This window comes from Lutra lutra, chromosome 4, assembly GCF_902655055.1.
Source record: "Lutra lutra chromosome 4, mLutLut1.2, whole genome shotgun sequence".
In the NCBI taxonomy this organism is placed as follows: Eukaryota; Metazoa; Chordata; class Mammalia; order Carnivora; family Mustelidae; genus Lutra; species Lutra lutra.
The window spans coordinates 166,886,744-166,905,696 of record NC_062281.1 but is presented as its reverse complement, the minus strand read 5'-3'; the positions used below and the strand labels follow the sequence as shown (position 1 = coordinate 166,905,696).

General features: G+C 52.9%; 2 protein-coding genes across 6 annotated transcripts in view; one reads left to right on the top strand and one right to left on the bottom strand.

The window, feature by feature from the left end:
* Positions 1–653, bottom strand: part of MYCL (MYCL proto-oncogene, bHLH transcription factor) — a 40,555-nt gene extending 39,902 nt beyond the window's left edge. The window contains exon 1 of the mRNA XM_047727084.1: positions 475–653. The gene's annotated coding sequence lies outside the window, so the exon portion shown is untranslated. The remainder of the gene's footprint in view (positions 1–474) is intronic.
* Positions 654–773: 120 nt separating this feature from the next.
* Positions 774–13,992, top strand: MFSD2A (MFSD2 lysolipid transporter A, lysophospholipid). Of its 5 annotated transcripts, XM_047727073.1 has the most exons (15): positions 814–1,005; positions 1,826–2,006; positions 2,451–2,582; positions 4,521–4,645; positions 9,176–9,299; positions 9,437–9,515; positions 9,869–10,026; positions 10,467–10,557; positions 10,677–10,798; positions 11,006–11,089; positions 11,564–11,647; positions 11,746–11,858; positions 12,290–12,433; positions 12,525–12,701; positions 13,528–13,992. In XM_047727073.1, the coding sequence occupies exons 4-15, from the start codon at positions 4,638–4,640 to the stop codon at positions 13,589–13,591; spliced, it is 1,248 nt and encodes a 415-aa protein (XP_047583029.1). In that variant the 5' UTR covers positions 814–1,005; positions 1,826–2,006; positions 2,451–2,582; positions 4,521–4,637; the 3' UTR covers positions 13,592–13,992. The 5 variants fall into 5 exon arrangements, with proteins under 5 accessions (XP_047583027.1, XP_047583026.1, XP_047583025.1 ...); XM_047727071.1 differs by lacking the exon at positions 1,826–2,006 and having other exon boundaries at positions 774–999; positions 2,454–2,582; XM_047727070.1 differs by lacking the exon at positions 1,826–2,006 and having other exon boundaries at positions 774–999.
* Positions 13,993–18,953: the final 4,961 nt, after the last annotated feature.

Genomic DNA, 18,953 nt, shown 5'->3' with positions numbered 1-18,953 from the left:
TCTTCAGCTATAAAATGGGGATGATAGTCCCCAGCTCGTCATTGCCCAGAGGACTGAATGAGATCACATCAGGCATGGAGGAACCTCTCCATAAAGGTCACTGTTATGATCATGGTGTCCTAGCGGTTGTGGTCCCGTCTCCTCCCCACAACTCAGGAGCCCCCTCCCCCCCCCGCCAGCAGGGGCAGCGGCTGCGTGGCCTCATCTCCCCCCTCCCCACCCACTCCCCACTCCATCGCCCAGAGCCCCCGAGAATCCAGTGTTTAAAAGCGGGAATGATCAGTCCTGGGGGATGAAAGAGGGGCATCGATAGTGAAAATGCCAGGCGCTACATCCTCCATCCAGGTTTGGAGGAGAGGGACACTCGACCCGACTCCTGGTTTTAAAGGGGGCGGTGGTTTCCCAGCTCCTAGCGGTTCCTAGGCGCGGGGGGTCAGAAGTCGTGGGCTGCAGGCAAACTCGGGGAGAACTCACTCTGGGGGACCTCGGTCAGCTCCCTTCCAGCCTTAGGCCTCAGTTTCCTCGTGCGCGTCAGGTGGGTGTCCCGGTCTTCTCCCCCCTGGGTTCGGAAGAGCACGCGCAAGCCGGACGCCGGCTTTTGAGAACGTGGCTGTGTGGCAGAGCCTGCTGGGCTGGCTGAGACAGGCGGGAGCGCGGGCGGTCGGCCGCGGAGATTGGCTGCCGCGGGGCCGCTGGCTCGGGGATTGGATCTCACGGAGGGCAGGGGCCGAGCCTTTAAGAGGCGCGAGGGGGCGTGCAGGGGAGTGTGAGCCTCGCCCGCCGGCCGGGTTTAGAAGCGCGCGCGGCGGCGGTGGCGGCGGCGGTCACGACGGGATCCCGGGCGGGAGCCGAGGCCCGCGGAGCAGAGGAGCATCCCGGCGTCCCGGTCCCAGGCGGCGTGGCCCGCGGGTCATGGCCAAAGGAGAGGGCGCTGAGAGCGGCTCCGCGGCGGGGCTGCTGCCCACCGGCATCCTCCCAGCCGCTGAACGGCCGGTCCAGGTGAAGGTGAGGGCTCGCCCCCGACCCCCGCCAACCCGGGCGGAGGGCTGGGGGCTGGGGGCGAGCTTAGATGGGGACGTCGAGGGAGAGGCTTGGTTCCGGGACGCCTTGGGCTAGCCCGGGACCTGCGGGCCCCGCTGCAGGGGAGGGCCGGGGGTTGCCCCGGGGACGCGGGGGCTGAAGGAGAAAGTTTGTAGGCACCGGCGCCCCCCTTTTCTCACCACCCCCTCCCCGCCGCCGCCCGGCATCTCCGAGGAGCGGCCCTGCCAGAAGCTTCACTTGGTGCCCGGCTCTGCTGAGCGGGTTTCCGTTCTTCTGTGACGAGTGGCTTAGGTTTGCCGCCCTGGAAGCCAGGCAGACCCCAGAGGTCTGGGAAAACCCCGTTAGTTCCCCATCTCTCAGCCCCCTACTCCTCACTCCCACAGACCCACGCTTGCGCCTCCGCTCTGCGGTGAGGGCCGCTCAAGTTCATTCATTAGAACAAGAGCTACTCCCTAGGCATTTGTGTGAGTGTGGGTGTTGGCGCGCGTGGTGCTTTGCGCGTCTTGACCTTCGACCCCATCCCCAGCTCTCTTGGACCTCATGAAGAGCCGAAGGAAATCGGGAGGCTCGAGGGGGAGTGGATCCCAGGCAACAGATATCTGCCTGGGAAGTGATTGCCTTTTCCTGTTAGCTTTATTAACCGGTCCCTGCAAGCAGCCAGGGTGAGGAGTTAGGTTGCTACTGCATCTGAGTAATCTCTACTTTCCCCCGGCAACCTCGATCTTCCTGGTGCCCCACCCAGTTAGGGCCCCAGCACCCAGAGGCCTTTCTTCTCCTCTCCAAGGTTCCCTAGGAGCTGAAGTTGGGGGACAGCAAGAGGGAGGGCAGGACAGTTCCTGGGTTAGCCTGAAGCTCTGGCAGCGTTCAGGGGCCAGGGTGGCTCAGGGACAGATGAAGGAACAGCTGTGCCCTCAGCCAGCTGAGCCGGCCCTGGGGCTCTCTAGAGTCCTCAACCCAGTAGGCAGGTGGGTCCTGGCCTCTGAACTAGGGCGGGGGCAGGGGCTGGGCTTAGGCGGCTCTTGGCAGCAAGAGGATTTTCAGGTTGTGGCGGTTGGTGCTGGGTGGGGACAGGTCCACTGCTGGAACTTGCTCCCTTCCAGCTTGAAAAGAGCATGGCTGAGACCCTGGTGGGAGTCTCCTGGGACGGCGGGCTGCTAAAATAACTCGGAATCTGGGAGTGGGGTGGCTTAGGGGCAACTTCCTCAGTATGGATCCCCGTTTTCCAGGGTTCCTAAGATAGAGAATACCTTTCTTTTCTTGTGGGAAGTGCGCTCTCCCTGGGTGGGAACAGGGCAAGGCAGACTTGTTCCTCCTGGCAGAGTTGGCTGGAGGGATGGTCCTGCCTCTGGAACATTCTAGGATGGAGGCCAGGATCTTGGGTCTTTTTCATCCTTTCCTCTTCTTCTCAGAAGGAACCCAAGAAGAAACAACAGTTGTCCATTTGCAACAAGCTTTGCTATGCAGTTGGGGGGGCCCCCTACCAGGTGACAGGCTGTGCCCTGGGGTTCTTCCTGCAGATCTACCTGTTGGATGTGGCTCAGGTAAGTGGAATGAGCCTGCCAGGGCTCCTCCAGCATCCTGAGGTAGGAAGGACTAGGGACTGTTCCATCTGTGAAATGGGACTGGAATCCTTACTTTGCTGCCTCTCAGAGTCAGCAGCGGATAAGAAATAAGAAGGCTTTGGAAAGTATCTAGCCAGGGGAATCTATCTGCTCCAGGAGTCTCAGCTGGCAAGGTCAGGCAACTTCTCCTTGCCTGGCAAGAGCAATAGAGCCTGGAGGGGTAGGCGAGGATGTGAGGGTGAATGGAGCCTACTAGTGACTCTGTTCTAAGAAGAGACTGGGCACACCGTGTCCCCATCTGGACAACAGTCAGCTGGCCCCACTCAGGGGTTGCTAGATGTTGTCAGGCTTATAGATAAGGCATATCTTACCTTCACCTAAGAAGCAGAGGCATGTCAGTGGGCAGAGGGGCCCCCAAGTGCCAGGCTTAGGGAAGGTGCCTGGTGTGTGGGGTCTTTGACTGGGAGAGGTACTTAGGGAGAAGCAGGGCTCCGCTTTGTTTTGAGAAGCTTTGGCCAGGAGGCTGGCATCCTGAGAATTCACCTTGCCTGGGTGGGAGAATGGGAAGCTCAACAGCCATGGATTTGGGGGCTCACACACTGCACTGGCTGTCTTTTCTTTTTTAAAGATCTTATTCATTTAACTGACAGAGAGACAGCGAGAGAGGGAACACAAGCAGGGGTAATGGGAGAGGGAGAAGTGGCTTTCCATCAAGCAGGGACCCCGATGCAGGGCTTGACCCCAGGACCCAGGGATCATGACCTGAGCTGAAGGTAGACACTTAATGACTGAGCCATCCAGGCGCCCCTGGCTGTCTTTTCTATGTAGCATCTGGCTCTGCAAGCAAAGCATCTTAGTTGTATCCATTTCTAGGTGGGGAACATTGAGCCCCAGGAAGGACAAATAACTTCATTCAAGCAGCTAGTTTTGGAGCAAATCCCATGGGCTGGGTCCTAAGTGGGGTGCAAATATGAGGAACCTGTAATCCAAGTGTAGAACTGTTGTCAGGAGTGGGAGGGTAGGGAAAGTCGGATTGGGGAAGCTACAGTGTGGGAGAGGCCGCTAGCTTCCCCACTCCCTGGGACAAAAGTAAAAGTAGAGTCTTGATGGGTATAAGGAAGAGTCTTCCCTTCCAGAAAGCTGTCTCTTTCAGGCTAAAAGATTTGTGGAAAGGGGAATAGTTTGACTGGATAGTGACAGGCCACTTTCTTTATTTTATTTTATTTTATTTTTTTATGTGACAGAGAGAGAGATCACAAGTAGGCAGAGAGGCAGGCAGAGAGAGAGGGGAAAGCAGGCTCCCGGCTGAGCAGAGAGCCCGATGTGGGACTCGATCCCAGGACCCTGAGATCATGACCTAAGCCGAAGGCAGTGGCTTAACCCACTGAGCCACCCAGGCGCCCCGACAGGCCACTTTCTAAAAGCATCTAAAGATATCTTTTTCCACATCAAAAATAAAGCTTGACCTGCAAGACAGGGATTTTGACTCTGGTTCTGTAAGATAGGGATCATAACTCCCATTATACAGATGGGGAAATTGAGGCCCACTGTGGTCACCCAGCAAATGCTCATTCTGCTATCAGGTGGTGTGGAGCTCAGGGCTGTGAGAGTGAAGCAAGGAGAGGATTCTGGGTTCATTCTAATGGGTGGGAGTGTTTTCAAGGGCAGTGGAAGGGAGGACATAAGAGAGCAGATCTGGAAAAATTTCTAAGGCACGTACTGCTACTGACCACTATCAGAGAACTGTTACTATCACCATCAACAGGCAAGCAAAGATGCTTAAGGCCTGGGTGAGAGCAGCACACAGTCCCCAGAGCCTGGCTGGGACAGGGAGGGAGCCCCTGCTTTTGCCTACCATTGAGGGTTGAGGTGAGGAGAAGGATTAAGGGGTCATCTTCCACGTGTTCTCCATTCCAGGTAGACCCTTTCTCTGCCTCCATCATCCTGTTTGTGGGCCGAGCTTGGGATGCCTTCACAGACCCCTTGGTGGGCTTCTGCATTAGCAAATCTTCCTGGACCCGCCTGGGCCGCCTCATGCCCTGGTGAGTAGAGGAGAATTCTCCAAGCTGGCAGAAGGCAGGGCATCCGGCATGTCTACTAACTCTTGATCTTTCCATCTGGCTTGTCACAGACTGTGGGGTGAGGAGAAGAAATGATAAAAAAAAAAAACCCAAGAGTTGAAACTCTGGCTGAGGCCTCAGCCACCCCAGGCATGGGCACTGCGATGCCCTGCCAATTCATTCCCAGGCTGGCCAAATTGCTAGACTGAGGAGCTTCCCCCCTTCTCCAGGCCCCGTTGCTCCCTTGCGGTCCATTCCCTTCAGTGAAGGGAAGTCATTTCCCACAGTGGCAGAGATAGTGCTGCACAGCGGTTGAGAGGTTACACTCTGAAACCAGCCTGCCTCAGTTTCAACACCCCCCAAGCTGTGCAACCTTGGGCAAGTCATTTAACATCTCTGAGCCTCAAGTTTCTTCATCTGCAAAATGGAGATGATAATTATGTCTGCCTCCTGGGTTTATGGGGAAGGTCACACCTTTTTTATATGTGAAGTACTTAGAACAGTCTTGGCCCTTATTAAGTAATCTATAATTTGGCACATCTTCAGAGTAGCTCCTGGTGGGGCAAGGGTAGAGAGTAATACCCAGAATGGAATAGCAGACCCATAACCTCTGCCCCCTTGGACTTTTCCCTTGATACAGAGCCTATACTACTCAGCCTTAGGCTATAGGGCAAGGTTGGGGGAGGTAGTACTGTAGATCAGACAGCAAAGGGAGACACACACGGGACAGGCTGACAGGCTCAAGCTCTGGTTCCCTCCAGGACATCCTGCTCGGTGGGGGGAGGTGGGTAGACATAACCCTTTCATCTCCAGCCCATCCAGGCTCAAGTGGGCGCCTTCCTGCCCCAGGGGTGCCCATACCTGGTCTCCGGCCTTCAAAGCTCTTCCCACAGCCCCCACCTCACCCCCACAACTTCCTTTCCCACGAGGCCCCCCTCCCACCACAATCCCCGCCAGCCTCTGGCTAAGGCCCAAATTGGGGCCTTTGATCCAGGCTTTATGGCTGGGGTGGGGGAGGGGGGCGGGGGGAGGGAGGATGGCAGCAGAAAGGCAGGAGAGCCTGCCTTACCTGGACAGGCTGTCCAGGTAGGAGTCAGCCACAAGGCTGGGCCCCGGATCTGAGTCCCTGGCAGCCGGTGGGAGGTGGGGCTTTTCTGCCACATCTCCTCATGAGGCACAGCCAATGGCAGGCAGCTACCCTGGACAGCCCCTTGCGGTGGCGGCAGCCTCCGGGTTACTTCCAGTCACACTTGGTTTCTCAGCGAAGGCGGCAGGAAGGAGCCCTTGTTCTCTGAGGAGACACGTGGATTCGGGCTGGAGGGAGGAGGGCCAAGAGGGAGAGCAGAGGAGGCCCTCCCCATGGGAAGTAGGATCTGAGGGCCTCATGCTGGGCAGGTGTGGCAGCCAGCTTGCTGAAGTTGCTGAAGTTGCTGAGGGCCCTTCAGGCTCCTTTTTCACTTAACACCGTGTCTCTGTACATGTCCTCACCTGCCTGGGTGGTAATTCCCAGTGATACCTCTTGAATGGTACCTCCACCCCTATGTCTGAGGGCACACTGGATCCCTCGTGGACTGAGGGCCTGCCATGAGGGTATGGGACCTCCTTCCTGTCCCTACCCCAGTAAGGTCCTAGGCCCCTTCTTGTAGTGTGAAAAGAGCCCGGTCCTTTCAGGGTCTATCAGCCCCGTGGCCAACCATCCTTCCAGCCCTCAAGAGCAGCCCCCGCCCTCAGCCAGCACTCAAATCCACCTTTCAGATCCGGAAGACTTTGACAGACACTTTCCCTGGAGTTCCCGAGGCTACCTCGTGAGAGGCCAGGGTCAGGCGGGCAGGTGGGGGTGTGGCAGGGCTGGGCCTGAGGCCTGATTCCCAGGCTGCAGACCCTGTGCTCTCCTGCTGAACTCTCTTGGTGTGAAAGTCACAGCAAGCACTTACTGTGTCCCAAGCACTGTTCTACATTTTATTATCAACTTACTGAAGTCTCAAAACTCCTTCCTTTCTATGAAATAGAACCAGAGTCCTCCCAGTGGCCTGTAAGGCCTTACATGACCTGGTTCTCCGTGTCCTCCAACCCTGTCTTCTAAGCCCGTCCCCTCTGCTCACTCCACTCCAACCTCAGCGGCCTCCTTGCTACTCCTCAGACCTGCCCGAGCACCTGACTGCTTGGCCCAGCACACTTTGGCCTCAGACAACTGCAATGCCAACTGCTTCCTCTCAGTCAAGTCTTGGCACAGATGTCAGCTTCTCAATGAGGGCTCCCCTGTCTCCTGTGCTGTCCGTTGTAACCCCACGCTCCTGGTCCCCTTTAGCCAGCTTTCTTTTCTCTGTAGCCCTTAATCACCTTCTAATGTTATAGAATTTTTAAAAACTGTGGTAAAATATATATAACATACATTTTGTCATTTTAACCCTTTATTTATTTGTTTTTATTTTTTAAAAGATTTAATTTATTTGAGATAGAGTGAGCGAGCAAGAGAGAGCACAAGTTGGAGGGGGGAGGGGCAGAGGGAGAGGGAGAAGCAGGCTCCCCACTGAGCAGGGAGCCGGATATAGGGTTCCATCCCAGGACCCCAGGATCATGACCTGAGCCAAAGGCAGACGCTTAACCAACTAAGCCACCCAGGCACAACACTACCCCCCCAATCCTTAAAAAGATGTATTTATATGAGAGAGAGAGAGAGAGAGCAGGGAGAGGGGCAGAGAGAGAGGGAGGATCCTGAAGCAGACTTCCCGCTGAGCATGGAGCCTGCCTCGGGGCTTGATCCCAGGACCCTGAGATCCTGACCTGAACCTAAATCAAGAGTTGGTCACTTAACCAACTGAGCCGCCCAGGCACCCCACCATTTTAAGCATTTTTAAATGTACAATTTAGTGCCATGAAATATATTCTTTTTTTTTAAGATTTTATTTATTTATTTGACACACAGAGAGAGAGATCCCAAGTAGGCAAAGAGGCAGGCAGAGAGAGAGGGGGAAACAGGCTCCCCGCTGAGCAGAGAGCGTGATGTGGGACTCCATCCCAGGACCCTGAGATCACGAGTCGAGCTGAAGATGGAGTCCCAACCCACTGAGCCACCCAGGCACCCCCATTAAATATATTCTTATTGTGCAACCATCACCACCATCCATCTCCAGACCTTCTTCATCTTCCCAAACTGAAACTCTGTACCCAGAAAAAATAACTCCCCATACCTCCCTCCCCACAGTGACTCACAACCACTGATTTAATTTCTGTCTCTGAATTTGACCTCTGTAGGTCTCTTGTAGGTGGGATCAGGCAATACTTGTCCTTTTGTGACTGGCTTATTTCACTTAGTGTAACCTCTTCAAGGTTCATCTCTGTTATAACATGTGTCAGACTTTCATTCCTTTTGAAGGCTGAATAATATATGTTTAACTTTTAATTTATATTTATTTTTCATTTGCCAACTAGAATACAAGTTCCACTGGGGCAATAACTTTTGTCTGTTTTGCTCACTGATCCATCCTAAGTCGTAAAAATAGTGCTTAGCCCAGAGTCAGCACTTGAATATTTCTTGAGTAAGGGTTGAGTGTAATTAGGTGCTATTACTATTCTCTTTATAGAGATAAGAAAATGAACCTTAGAGAAGTTGAATGACTAAATGACCAAACTATTTTATGGTTATTGGTAGAGGCAGAATTGCATTCCTGAAGAATGGCTCCAAAGGTCTTTCTCTTAGCCATTGCTCTCTGTTGCCTTTTTATTTTATTTTTATTTTTTAAAGATTTTATTTATTTGACAGACAGAGATCACAAGTAGGCAGAGAGGCAGGTAGAGAGAGAGGGGAAGGGAAGCAGGCTCCCGCCGAGCAGAGAGACCAATGCGGGGCTCAATCCCAGGACCCTGAGATCATGACCCGAACCAAAGGCAGAGGCTTTAACCCACTGAGCCACCAAGGCGCCCCTTTGTTGCCTTTTTGTACTGATGACATGAAGTCAGTCCATCCTGTGGTCTAACCACTTTTGTAATGTGGGATGCACCATTGGGAAGGCAGACATTTACCCTCCCTTAGAATGATTTTACTAGGTTTGGTCTTAGACCTGGAGTTGTCCTCCCCCACCCATGTGTGTGCCCATGGTGTGTATATATGTGTGCTCACGAGGGGTGTGTGCGCACATGTAAGAACACCAGTGTTGGGGTTGCTCCTTCTTCCTGCCTTCCTGCCCTACCACCCAAGGTTTCACTGCCATTCATGGTTTCCCCAGCCCATAGGAAGCCCCTGCCTCGAGCCCTCTCCGCTGGGGATACTAGGCAAGGCACAGCGTCTGACCTCATGCTCCGTGCTCAGGATTTCAGTCCAGGGGCCCTGTGGCAGTCTGCATTTCTGGGCTTGGCCATCAGCCTCTTCCCAGAGACCCTGGGGTGGGTGGATTCAGGGGGGAGGAATTTCCTTCCTGGCAGGAACCCTGTGGGTCTACAGAGCAATCTGGGCTGACCCCAGATCCTGGGGTTTTGGCATCCAGCCCCTACTCAGACCCTCCCCTTCCCCAGGATCATCTTCTCCACACCCCTGGCCATCATTGCTTACTTCCTCATCTGGTTCGTGCCTGACTTCCCACAGGGCCAGGCCCTGTGGTACCTGCTTTTCTATTGCCTGTTTGAAACACTGGTCACGGTGAGTGTGGGTGCCTCCCCTGGGTGTCTGGTGGTGGGGAGGAATGAGGGCCATCCCCAGGGCCTGTAGGGTTTGTGCCAGAAGCCACATCTGCTTGTCCATCATCTGACTGGCCGAGGGCCTCTCTTCCATGCCAGTGTTTCCACGTTCCCTACTCAGCTCTCACGATGTTCATCAGCACAGAGCAGAGTGAGCGGGATTCTGCCACTGCATATCGTAAGTGTCTCTCTGGCCCACTGACCCACCCACCAGGCACCATGGGGTGATTGTTCCCTGACCCTCCTGCCACATTTCTTCCCTTGCTGGGACTGGGTGTAAAGCCATCTCAAAAATAACTTGATCCCTTCATTGCTCTGGTAAGAACAGAGAGGTTCAGGGACTAGACAGAGGTCATACAGAGCAAGGCCTCAAGTGTAGGCCAAGGTGCCATCTGTCTCACCATTGTATATCCACCCTCCTGGAGCGGCTGCCACCACCTGGGGCTAGAACTGGGCCTCTATCCAGCCGACCTTCCTCCCTGGAGGCCGACAAGTCACGAGCTCCCTCCAAAGGACCTTTTTACCGTTCAGGGATGACTGTGGAGGTACTGGGCACAGTGCTGGGCACGGCAATCCAGGGGCAAATCGTGGGACAAGCGGATACACCTTGCCTCCAGGACCCCGCTGACGCCGCACTGGCCACGGAAGGTGCCAATCGGACGCAGAGCACCACTTCACTCAGAGAAACGGTGAGGCCCTTGGCGGTGCAGAGATGTGGGGACATGAGGCACAGCAGGGTGCTCTGCAGGCCTCCTCAATGCCATCTACGTTTATTAAGTGTGGGGCGTTTGATCTATACACACTGTTAACAGGCCCGCTTTTCCGATAAGGAAACTAACACATACAGAGGCTAAATAATTTGGCCTGGGTCACAGAACTAGTGATTTATATAAACTAGATTTGGGGAGATGTGAATGGTGGGCTGTCACGCTCCACAGCCTGGCTTCTTAACATTCCATTTCTTTGGACTTTGCTTAGCTGTGGGAAGAAGCAGCTGGCCCAGAATGATTCTCCCATTTCACAGGTAGAGACAGTGAGGCCCCAGGGAAGGGCCTATTCCATGGAGTAGAGCTGCCAAGAGTTGGGATAAGATTGGACTGACTTTCTGTCGCCTTTATCTCCCTTGTAGCAAAATGCGTACCTGCTAGCCGCAGGGGTCATTGCCTCCATCTATGTCATCTGTGCCGTCATCCTGACCCTGGGCGTGAGGGAGCAGAGAGGTGAGGGGTCCCTCGGGAGCGGTGTAGACCCGAGCACTGCCTGGCTTTGTCCCTCTGCCTGGGCCACAGGCTTTGGGATGGGCCTCCGCTCCTTCCTCACTGTCTCCTCTGGCCCCCAGAACCCTATGAGACTCAGCAGGCTGAGCCAATATCCTTTTTTCGGGGCCTCCGGCTGGTCATGGGCCATGGCCCCTATGTCAAGCTTATTGCCGGCTTCCTCTTCACCTCCCTGGCTTTTATGGTGAGTGGGGGGCCTGACATGCTAAGCCTTGAGGGTAGGATGGGTGCAAGAGGGGTGGGGTAAAACAAGGACTGGGGCTGTGACGAAGCCTGAGGGACAGAGGGATGGGGGCGGGGTAAGCAGAGGTCCCAGGAGCATGGGGAAGCCTGGGCCCTGACATCACTTCTTTCCTTGCATTTCCTTCCCTCTACCCTGCCCATCCCCCAGCTGGTGGAGGGGAACTTCGCCTTGTTTTGCACCTACACCCTGGGCTTCCGAAACGAATTCCAGAATCTGCTCCTGGCCATCATGGTGTGTGTGGGGCCCTGAGGGTGGGTAGACAGCCTGTACTTCGAGATGGTTCTTTGGATAGTCAGAGGATGTTTCCCAGACTGGCTAAGGTTAGGAGGGATAAGGGAGGAATCTCCGAATCACTGATTGGATCTGACCTACAATTGCTTAGGCAAGACTGTGCAAGATTTGGGGCAAGATATTCTAGTAGGGAACATAGCAAAAACCAAGGCGTGGAGACCAGGAACTTGGAGAATTTGTGCTCAGCTGTGCTCAGAGAAGGTAGGAGGTAAGACTGGGACTAGTGCTCGGCTCCCCTGGGGGCCATCCAAGGTGCCTGTCCACTTCCTCAGGGCCCAGATGGTGTCATCTAGCTGCCCGCAGGCAAGGCTAGGAATATCTTCTGGCAAGGCTAGGAATATCTTCAAGGTTCAGGAAGGGCAGCAGGAGTTCATGACTAAGCCACTGCCCTCACCCTCCACCGTGTATCCCCAGCTCTCGGCCACATTCACCATTCCCATCTGGCAGTGGTTCCTAACCCGATTTGGCAAGAAGACGGCCGTAAACATTGGGATCTCAGTGAGTGGGGCTGAAGGGGTAGGGCCTGGGCATAGTTGAGGGTTGCTGGTGGGAGTCTCCAGACTGACTCATCTTCCTGAACCCACTCCTTCCTCTAGTCGGCAGTGCCATTTCTCATCTTGGTGGCCTTCATGGAGAGCAACCTGATTGTCACCTACGTGGTAGCTGTGGCAGCTGGCATCAGTGTAGCTGCGGCCTTCTTATTACCCTGGTAAGTGTATGGAGGCCCACCTGGCTATGTTCCTCAGCCCCTTTCCCCCTACCTCTTAAGCTCCTTGGGAATTCTGCAGGGGTTCTCCTGGTTGTGGGTCTAGGTTGGGGGTGGGACAGGTCTTCCTGTACAGTTGTATGGGTTGTGAACTTTGCAAGAAGACCCAATCGAGGTGCGAGATGGGCGGCTTAAATCTGGTCTGTGCCCTATTCGCTAAGCTGCATACCTGAGTGGGGCTCCGTCTCAGAGAAGGGGGCCTTATTATTACCATGAAGTTGCTGTGTCTTCACAGAGCTGTGTGCCCCAGGGCTACAAAAGTCCCAGAGGGCCACCTCTTCTTACTGACACAGAGGTGCCACATGGGCTAGTGGGGGCCCTGGCGCACTGAGCAGGTGGGTCCTCATGGCCTCACGGCCACCACCACACTACAGGTCCATGCTGCCTGATGTCATCGACGACTTCCACCTGAAGCAGCCCCAGTCTCATGGAACTGAGCCCATCTTCTTCTCCTTTTACGTCTTCTTCACCAAGTTTGCCTCCGGAGTCTCCCTGGGCATCTCCACCCTCAGTCTTGAGTGAGTGCGGTGGGATCCGGGAGCAGGGCTGGGCAGGGCTGAGCCCCAGGGGCCCTGGGCTCACCACTCCCCTGACCACTGGGTCCCACAGCTTTGCCGGGTACCAGACCCGTGGCTGCTCCCAGCCGGCACGTGTCAAATTCACCCTGAAGATGCTGGTGACCATAGCTCCCATAGTCCTCATCCTGCTAGGCCTGCTGCTCTTCAAGCTGTACCCCATCGATGAGGAGAAGAGGCGGCAGAACAAGAAGGCCCTGCAGGCTCTGAGGTGAGAGTGGGGAGGAAAGGAGGGGAGGGGAAGTCTAATCTAGGCCCTCAGACCCTGCCTCTTGTGGCCAAGTCCTGACTTACCTCCTGCACATGGACGTCTTCCCTTGAAGGCTCCTCTTCTGTTGCCCCTTCCCGCAACTGATTGAGGAGAATGGCAGCTGACATCCCTCGGATACTTAGCTGCGTGCCAGGTAGTGGGCCGGCTGGTTTTGCATTTCTTTATTCAGCAGCGACTTACTGGAAACCTACTAGGTGCCAGGCACTTTTCTAGTGGATGAAACAGACAGAATCCCCACCCTCACCGAGTTTACTAGGGAATGTGCATTCATGATCTCCTGCAGTCCTTCGAGAACCCTAGGTGTCAAGAGAGTCCCGAGATTCCCACCCAGCAGATAAAGAAACCGAGCCTTAACCAGGAAGAGTAACCCGCCCAGCTGAGAAGGAGTAGAGCTGGGGTTTGAGCCCTGGCATTCTCACTCCAGAGCCTGCCTTCTTCATGGCTCTCTGGGCAGGCAGGACCTCAGGAGTGGTCTGAGGCTGCCTTTCTGGAGACCAGAAGGAACAGGGAAGTGAATTCATGGTGGTCCATCAGCAAGCCCAGGCCAAGACGTAGTCCCGGGGCTTGTGGTACCCTGTGGGCAACAAGAACTGCAAACAGACCAACCGGCGGTTTCTGGGTGGAGAGAGGGAGTGAGCCAACTGTCTACAACCTGTCGTTTAGACTCATCTGACAGCTGGCTGTAGGGCCGATGTCCAGTGAGGAACAAGGCAGCTGGGGAAGGGGAAGGATGCTTCCTCCAACCCATCTCCTCTGGCTCTTGCAGGGAAGAGGCCAGCAGCTCTGGCTGCTCAGACACAGACTCTACAGAGCTGGCCAGCATCCTCTAGGGCCTGCTGTGTTGCCCGAAGCCACCATCCACGGGGCCTGGGGCCCAGACCACAGGAGGAATCAGGGCCTGCTGGCCTGTTCGCTGACTAGCTGATCTCCAGGTGCCAGAAAGGGAGCCAAAGAATGGAGAGTAAGTGGCCCAGGATACCTCCTGTGCCTGCCGTGGGGGGCGCTGTTCAGACAGCCTCCTGCCTCGCATCTGCCTGCCCACGGGGCCAAGCCCCGGGGTTGCTACTGTGAATATGCCATGGACTGATGAGGCCTAGCCCGGAACACTAATGTAGAAACATTTTATACAGAGACTAATTAATAACTTAATGACCGTGTATATAGCAACGTGTGTATGTATGTGTTTGTGTGCTATTAATGTTATTAATTTTGATAAAAGCTGGAAACCAGAGGTGCTTGTTTCTGTCTTTGCCCTCAGCCACTCACTGAGCCCTTCTGTGCCAAGACAGGGAAATGAAGCTGCAGGGGCCCTGGGGAGCAAGACTGTGTCTGGAGGTGTGATAACAGCATCGGCTAACGTTCACTAAACACCTATCTGTACCAGGCATGGTGTGGAGGCTTTACCTTCATTGTGCTGGTTCTCGAATTTAATCCTTAAAACTGTCTTGCTACATTGGGACTATTCCCCTTTATTTATTTACTTTTTCTTTATTAGTATTTTTGAAGTAGGGTCCATGCCCAGCATGGGGCTTGAACTCACCACCCTGAGATCAAGACCTGAGCTGAGATCAAGAGTCGGGCGCTTATCCAGCCAAGTCACCCAGGCGCCCCAGGTCTGTTCCACTTTGAAGAAGAGTAAACTGAGCTCCTCTATAGAGAGGGACCTGGCTCAGGTCACATGGCCAAGAACTGCCTAGCTGGAATCCCATCCCAGGTCTGTGAATGTCCACCCTTCGCTCCCCTGCATCTGAGTGACCCACTGACTGGCAGACAGCCAACTGGTCTGCCCAGTCCTGCACGCTGTGCTTCCTGCCCCCGGCATGCTTAAACGCCTGCTGCTGGCGCACACACTATGTGATTGAAGCTGTGGGAGGTCCTAGAGACCTGCGAATCTTTCCCCATAGCTATTAACGACGGTGTTGGAAGGTGAGAGCATATCTGGCTGGGTGGTCTTGTGTGTGGGCTAAGGAGGGGTCTCAGCACTGGTGTGCTGGTGAAAAACCATCGTGGGTGGGGAGAAGGTGGCCGGGGAAGTCCTCATTTATAGCACTTGTCCATTGGCATGGCATAATTGCTTCTACTATAGCCAATGTCAAGTTACCAATGGTTGTACTAAGGCCAAATTCCTGAAAATTGAACAGCTGGCTCTCACAAGCTGGTAGGGACATGCCCCAGCACATCACCAGTCTCACACACTTAGGCCAAGCTCCAAATATTGGGAAAGCAAAGCTGGCAGGATCAGGGGCTATGCGTCCAACTTCTCTATTTTATGGATGGATAAACGAAGCCCAGAGAAGTGCATAGACCCACAGACTTTGGGTCTAGGGCTCCATTTTCAGGGTTGATCTGAAGTTCTGCCAAGCCACTTTCATAAATTGATCAAGTGTTACTAACAGGCACAGTTATATGCATGATTCCCCTAGGAGGTAGGTATATTACTACCCCCATTTTACAGGTAAGAAAACTGAGGCACAGAAAAATAATTTTTCCAAGGTCATCAGACAGTAAGTGGAGGAGCTGATGTTTGAACCCAGGCTGTCTGGCTCCAGGACCAGTGCTCTTACCCAGTACTTTAGGCTATTATGGGAATCGACAGTCTTCTTACCACACTAAGCCAGGTCTTGCTGCCTTTAGACCTGCCGTCTCAGGGTCAGCCTGCCTGGGCAAGGCAGGAGCCCTGGGCTCTGGGCTGGCCTTCGTAGCAGGAAGGCTCGGGAACTCAGATAATGTTTGCAGAGGCCCACTCCTACCTCGCCCTCCCTCTACTTCAATAACCACCAAATCCTGTCTTTAAAAAAATAAATGTTATTTTAAATTTCCTAAACCACTCAAGCTTGCTTGCTTCTTTCCCGTCCCTGCAATTACTTACCCGGTCTCTGTTGCTTCGTTGTTGTTGTTGTTGTTGTTTGTGTTTTGTTTTGTTTTGTTTTGTTGAAGATTTTATTTATTTGGGAGAGAATGAGAGAGAGAGCGAGAGAGATCATGAGAGGAAGAGATCAGAGGGAGAAGCAGACTCCCTGCTGAGCAGGCAGCCCCGATTCGGGGCTCCATCCCAGGACTCCAGGATCATAACCTGAGCCAAAGGCAGTCACTTAAGCAACTGAGCCACCCAGGTGCCCTGGTCTCTGTCTCTGGTTTGATCTCCTCACACTCTTAACACAAACTCTCCAAGATGACCAAAGTAGCCCTCCTATTTAGAAGCCCTTCTCTGAGTCCCTATTGCCTTCAGGAGGAAGTCTGAGACACCTGCTGATCTCCCCAGCCCCACAGGCCACCTGCCCAGCCCTGGAATATACCTCTGGCCCCTGGTCCATCTGGCAGACGCTGGTCCAATGTGCCTTGGTTCCAAGAATGCCTCTCTAAAGCCATTCTTGCCGCCTGTTCTTTGGGGCAGCTCTTGACCATCCATGCCCCTTCTCCACTGTAGCTTCCTATATCGAGCCCAGGGACGGGCATGGAACGGTGGGTTGGGGCTGAGTTTTTAAACATGAGCTATTACAAGGTTTTGTGAGCCACACCCAACTGGCACTGACCCATCATGATGCTTCTCTCTTGTCCTCAGTTTCCCCCAAATGTACGATGAGGGATTTGGAATGGAAACCCTTCTCTTCAGTTTCACGCTCACAGTCTCCTCAAAGATCCCCTGCTGATTTCTTGGGGGATGATATGGCAGGGAGGGGGCGGTGGTGAGCAGAAAAACAACCTGGGATCCCAGAAACTCCTTCGGTCACCAGTGATTCCATGTGCTTCCTGGACAACTCAAACCTACCCAACCTTTGGGAGAAGTGCCATCTTGACTTTCCCTATGCCGGGGTCTAGCATTAGTACAAAAAACCCTGCCCGCCTTCTGACTCTGTCCTCCTGTCCTCAGCCACGTTAATCATACGCTCCTCCCACAATTCCTGCCACGGCACAGGTGTGGCTTTGGCTCCACCTGCTGGGAGAAAGGAGCAATACCTTCCAACACTTCAAAGAAGGAATTCCAGATCTGTCCTTGACTCTACGAGGTTGGCTATCCATTTATGGAACAAATATTTGTATTGGGCCTACTATGTGCACTGGCTAGCCTCTGAGGATAGAGTGTGGTGAATAAAGTAGAGCTTACATGTTCAGTGAGGACCAATGACAAATAAATGGGCATATAAATAATTCTGGATTGTAATAAGCATCATGAAAGTAGCAGGGGGATGTTATAGAGGGAATTGGTGGAGACTTTATCTTTTTTAAAGTTTTTATTTTTAAATTATCTCTACACCCAACAAGGGCCTCAAATCACAACCCCAAGATGCAGAGTCACCTGCTCTACCGACTGAGCCAGTCAGGCTCCCCTATGGAGACTATTTTCAATGGAGTGCTCAGGAAAGAATGTTCTGAGAAAATGCCTTTTGACTTGAATCACGAAGAAGGAGAATTAGCAGACATTCAAAGAGCTTACGGGGAAAGAACTGTAGCTAGAGGAATCAGCTAATGCAAAGACTCCAAGGTAGGAAAGAGCTTGGTGTATTTGAAGTACTGAAAGAAAACAGCACAACCCAAGTGTAGCGAATGAGAGGGCAGGTGGTACGAAGTGTATTTGGAGAGGTCTAGGAATTAAACCATCGTGGCCTTGTAGCCCACAGTGAAAGTTTGAATTTTATTTTGAGAACAGCCAAAAAGCCAACTGACAAGTTTTAAGTAGGGAAGCCATCTGACAGATGAACTGTTTGGAAAGATTGTATTATCTGCTTTGTGGAGAAAGGACTGAAGGAAGTGAAAGTGGAAACAAGGTGACTAAGGCAGCAGATGCTCTTCTTTTTCTTTTTTTAAGATTTTACTTATTCATTTGACAGAGAGAGAAAATACAAGCGTGGGGGAGTGGGAGAAGGAGAAGCAGGCTTCCCACCAAGCAGGGAGCCCAAGGCGGGGCTTGATCCCAGGATCCCAGGACCTGGGATCATGACCTGAGCTGAAGGCAGACACTTAACAACTGAGCCACCCAGGTGCCTCTGTAGTAGATGCTCTTCTAATCTCCCCTCCCGCCCTCCCTCCCTCCCCGCCTTCCTTCATCTCCTCTCTCCCTTCCTCCTTCTCTCCTTCCCTCTTTTCTTTCCTCCCTCCCTTTCTCCATCCCCTCCCTCCTTCCTTTTTGTTGAGAGAGAGAGAGTGAGTGCATGTGTGCACGCAGGGGAGGGATGGAGGGGGAGAGAGGAGAGAAGCAGACTCCCTGCTGAGCACAGAGCCTTATCTAGTGACTCTGAGATCATGACCTGAGCTGAAATCAGGAGCTGGACATTCAGCCAGCTGAGCCTCCAGGGCGCCCTTCTCATGTTTCTAGGCAATGTGAAAAGTACCGGATGGGTGGTGGCAGTGGAAATGGAAAGAAGATAGATTTGGCAGGTAGTTGGCCTGGATAATAGAGGGAAGGAGCGACAAGGTGAGAACAAGGCAAGGGAGAGGAGAGGGTGAAGAAAAAGAGGTGATCGCTAGATTTCTAACTTGGAAAACAGCAGTACCTCAACTCAGTAGTGCAGGGAACACAGGAGGAGGAGCAAGCTAGGGGGACAGAACAATTTGTCACCTGCTGGTATCATTTTTATATATATAAAAAAGAAAAAACACACTTACATATTTCATTAGGTCAGGAACAAGAATACACACTTTCACCAATATTACTATATAACCTTTAACTGGAGGTACTAGCTGATGCAATTAGACAAGAAAAAGAAATAAAAATTGGAAAAGAGTAGGTAAAATTATCTTTATTTGTCAATAATATGTTTGTATTCCAAGACAATCCAATTGAATCAACTGAAAAACTGCCACAAACAACATTCAGTAAGGAAATGAATTTGAATATGAAATTAATATATAAAAATCAATATCCTTTCTTTTATATATACAAATCACAGTAAGTTAAAACTGCATTATTCAACATGATAACCATGGGGCTATTTTTTTTAATTCTTTTTTTAAAAATTTATTTATTTATTTATTTATTTATTTATTTATTTATTTAAAGATTTTATTTACCCATTTGACAGACAAGTAGGCAGAGAGGCAGGCAGAGACAGAGAGGGGAGGAAGCAGGCTCCCCGCTGAGCAGAGAGCCCAATTCGGGGCTCGATCCCAGGACCCTGGGATCATGACCTGAGCCGAAGGCAGAGGCTCCAACCCACTGAGCCACCCAGGCGCCCCCCATGGGGCTATTTGAAT

Excerpts from the sequence above, each read along its gene's own strand:
- MFSD2A (XM_047727068.1), top strand. The coding sequence starts at position 913 with ATGGCCAAAGGAGAGGGCGCTGAGAGCGGCTCCGCGGCGGGGCTGCTG. Across the intron at positions 9,300-9,436 it reads TGTTTGAAACACTGGTCACG|TGTTTCCACGTTCCCTACTC; the intron begins GTGAGTGTGGGT and ends CTTCCATGCCAG. Across the intron at positions 11,859-12,289 it reads GCGGCCTTCTTATTACCCTG|GTCCATGCTGCCTGATGTCA; the intron begins GTAAGTGTATGG and ends ACCACACTACAG.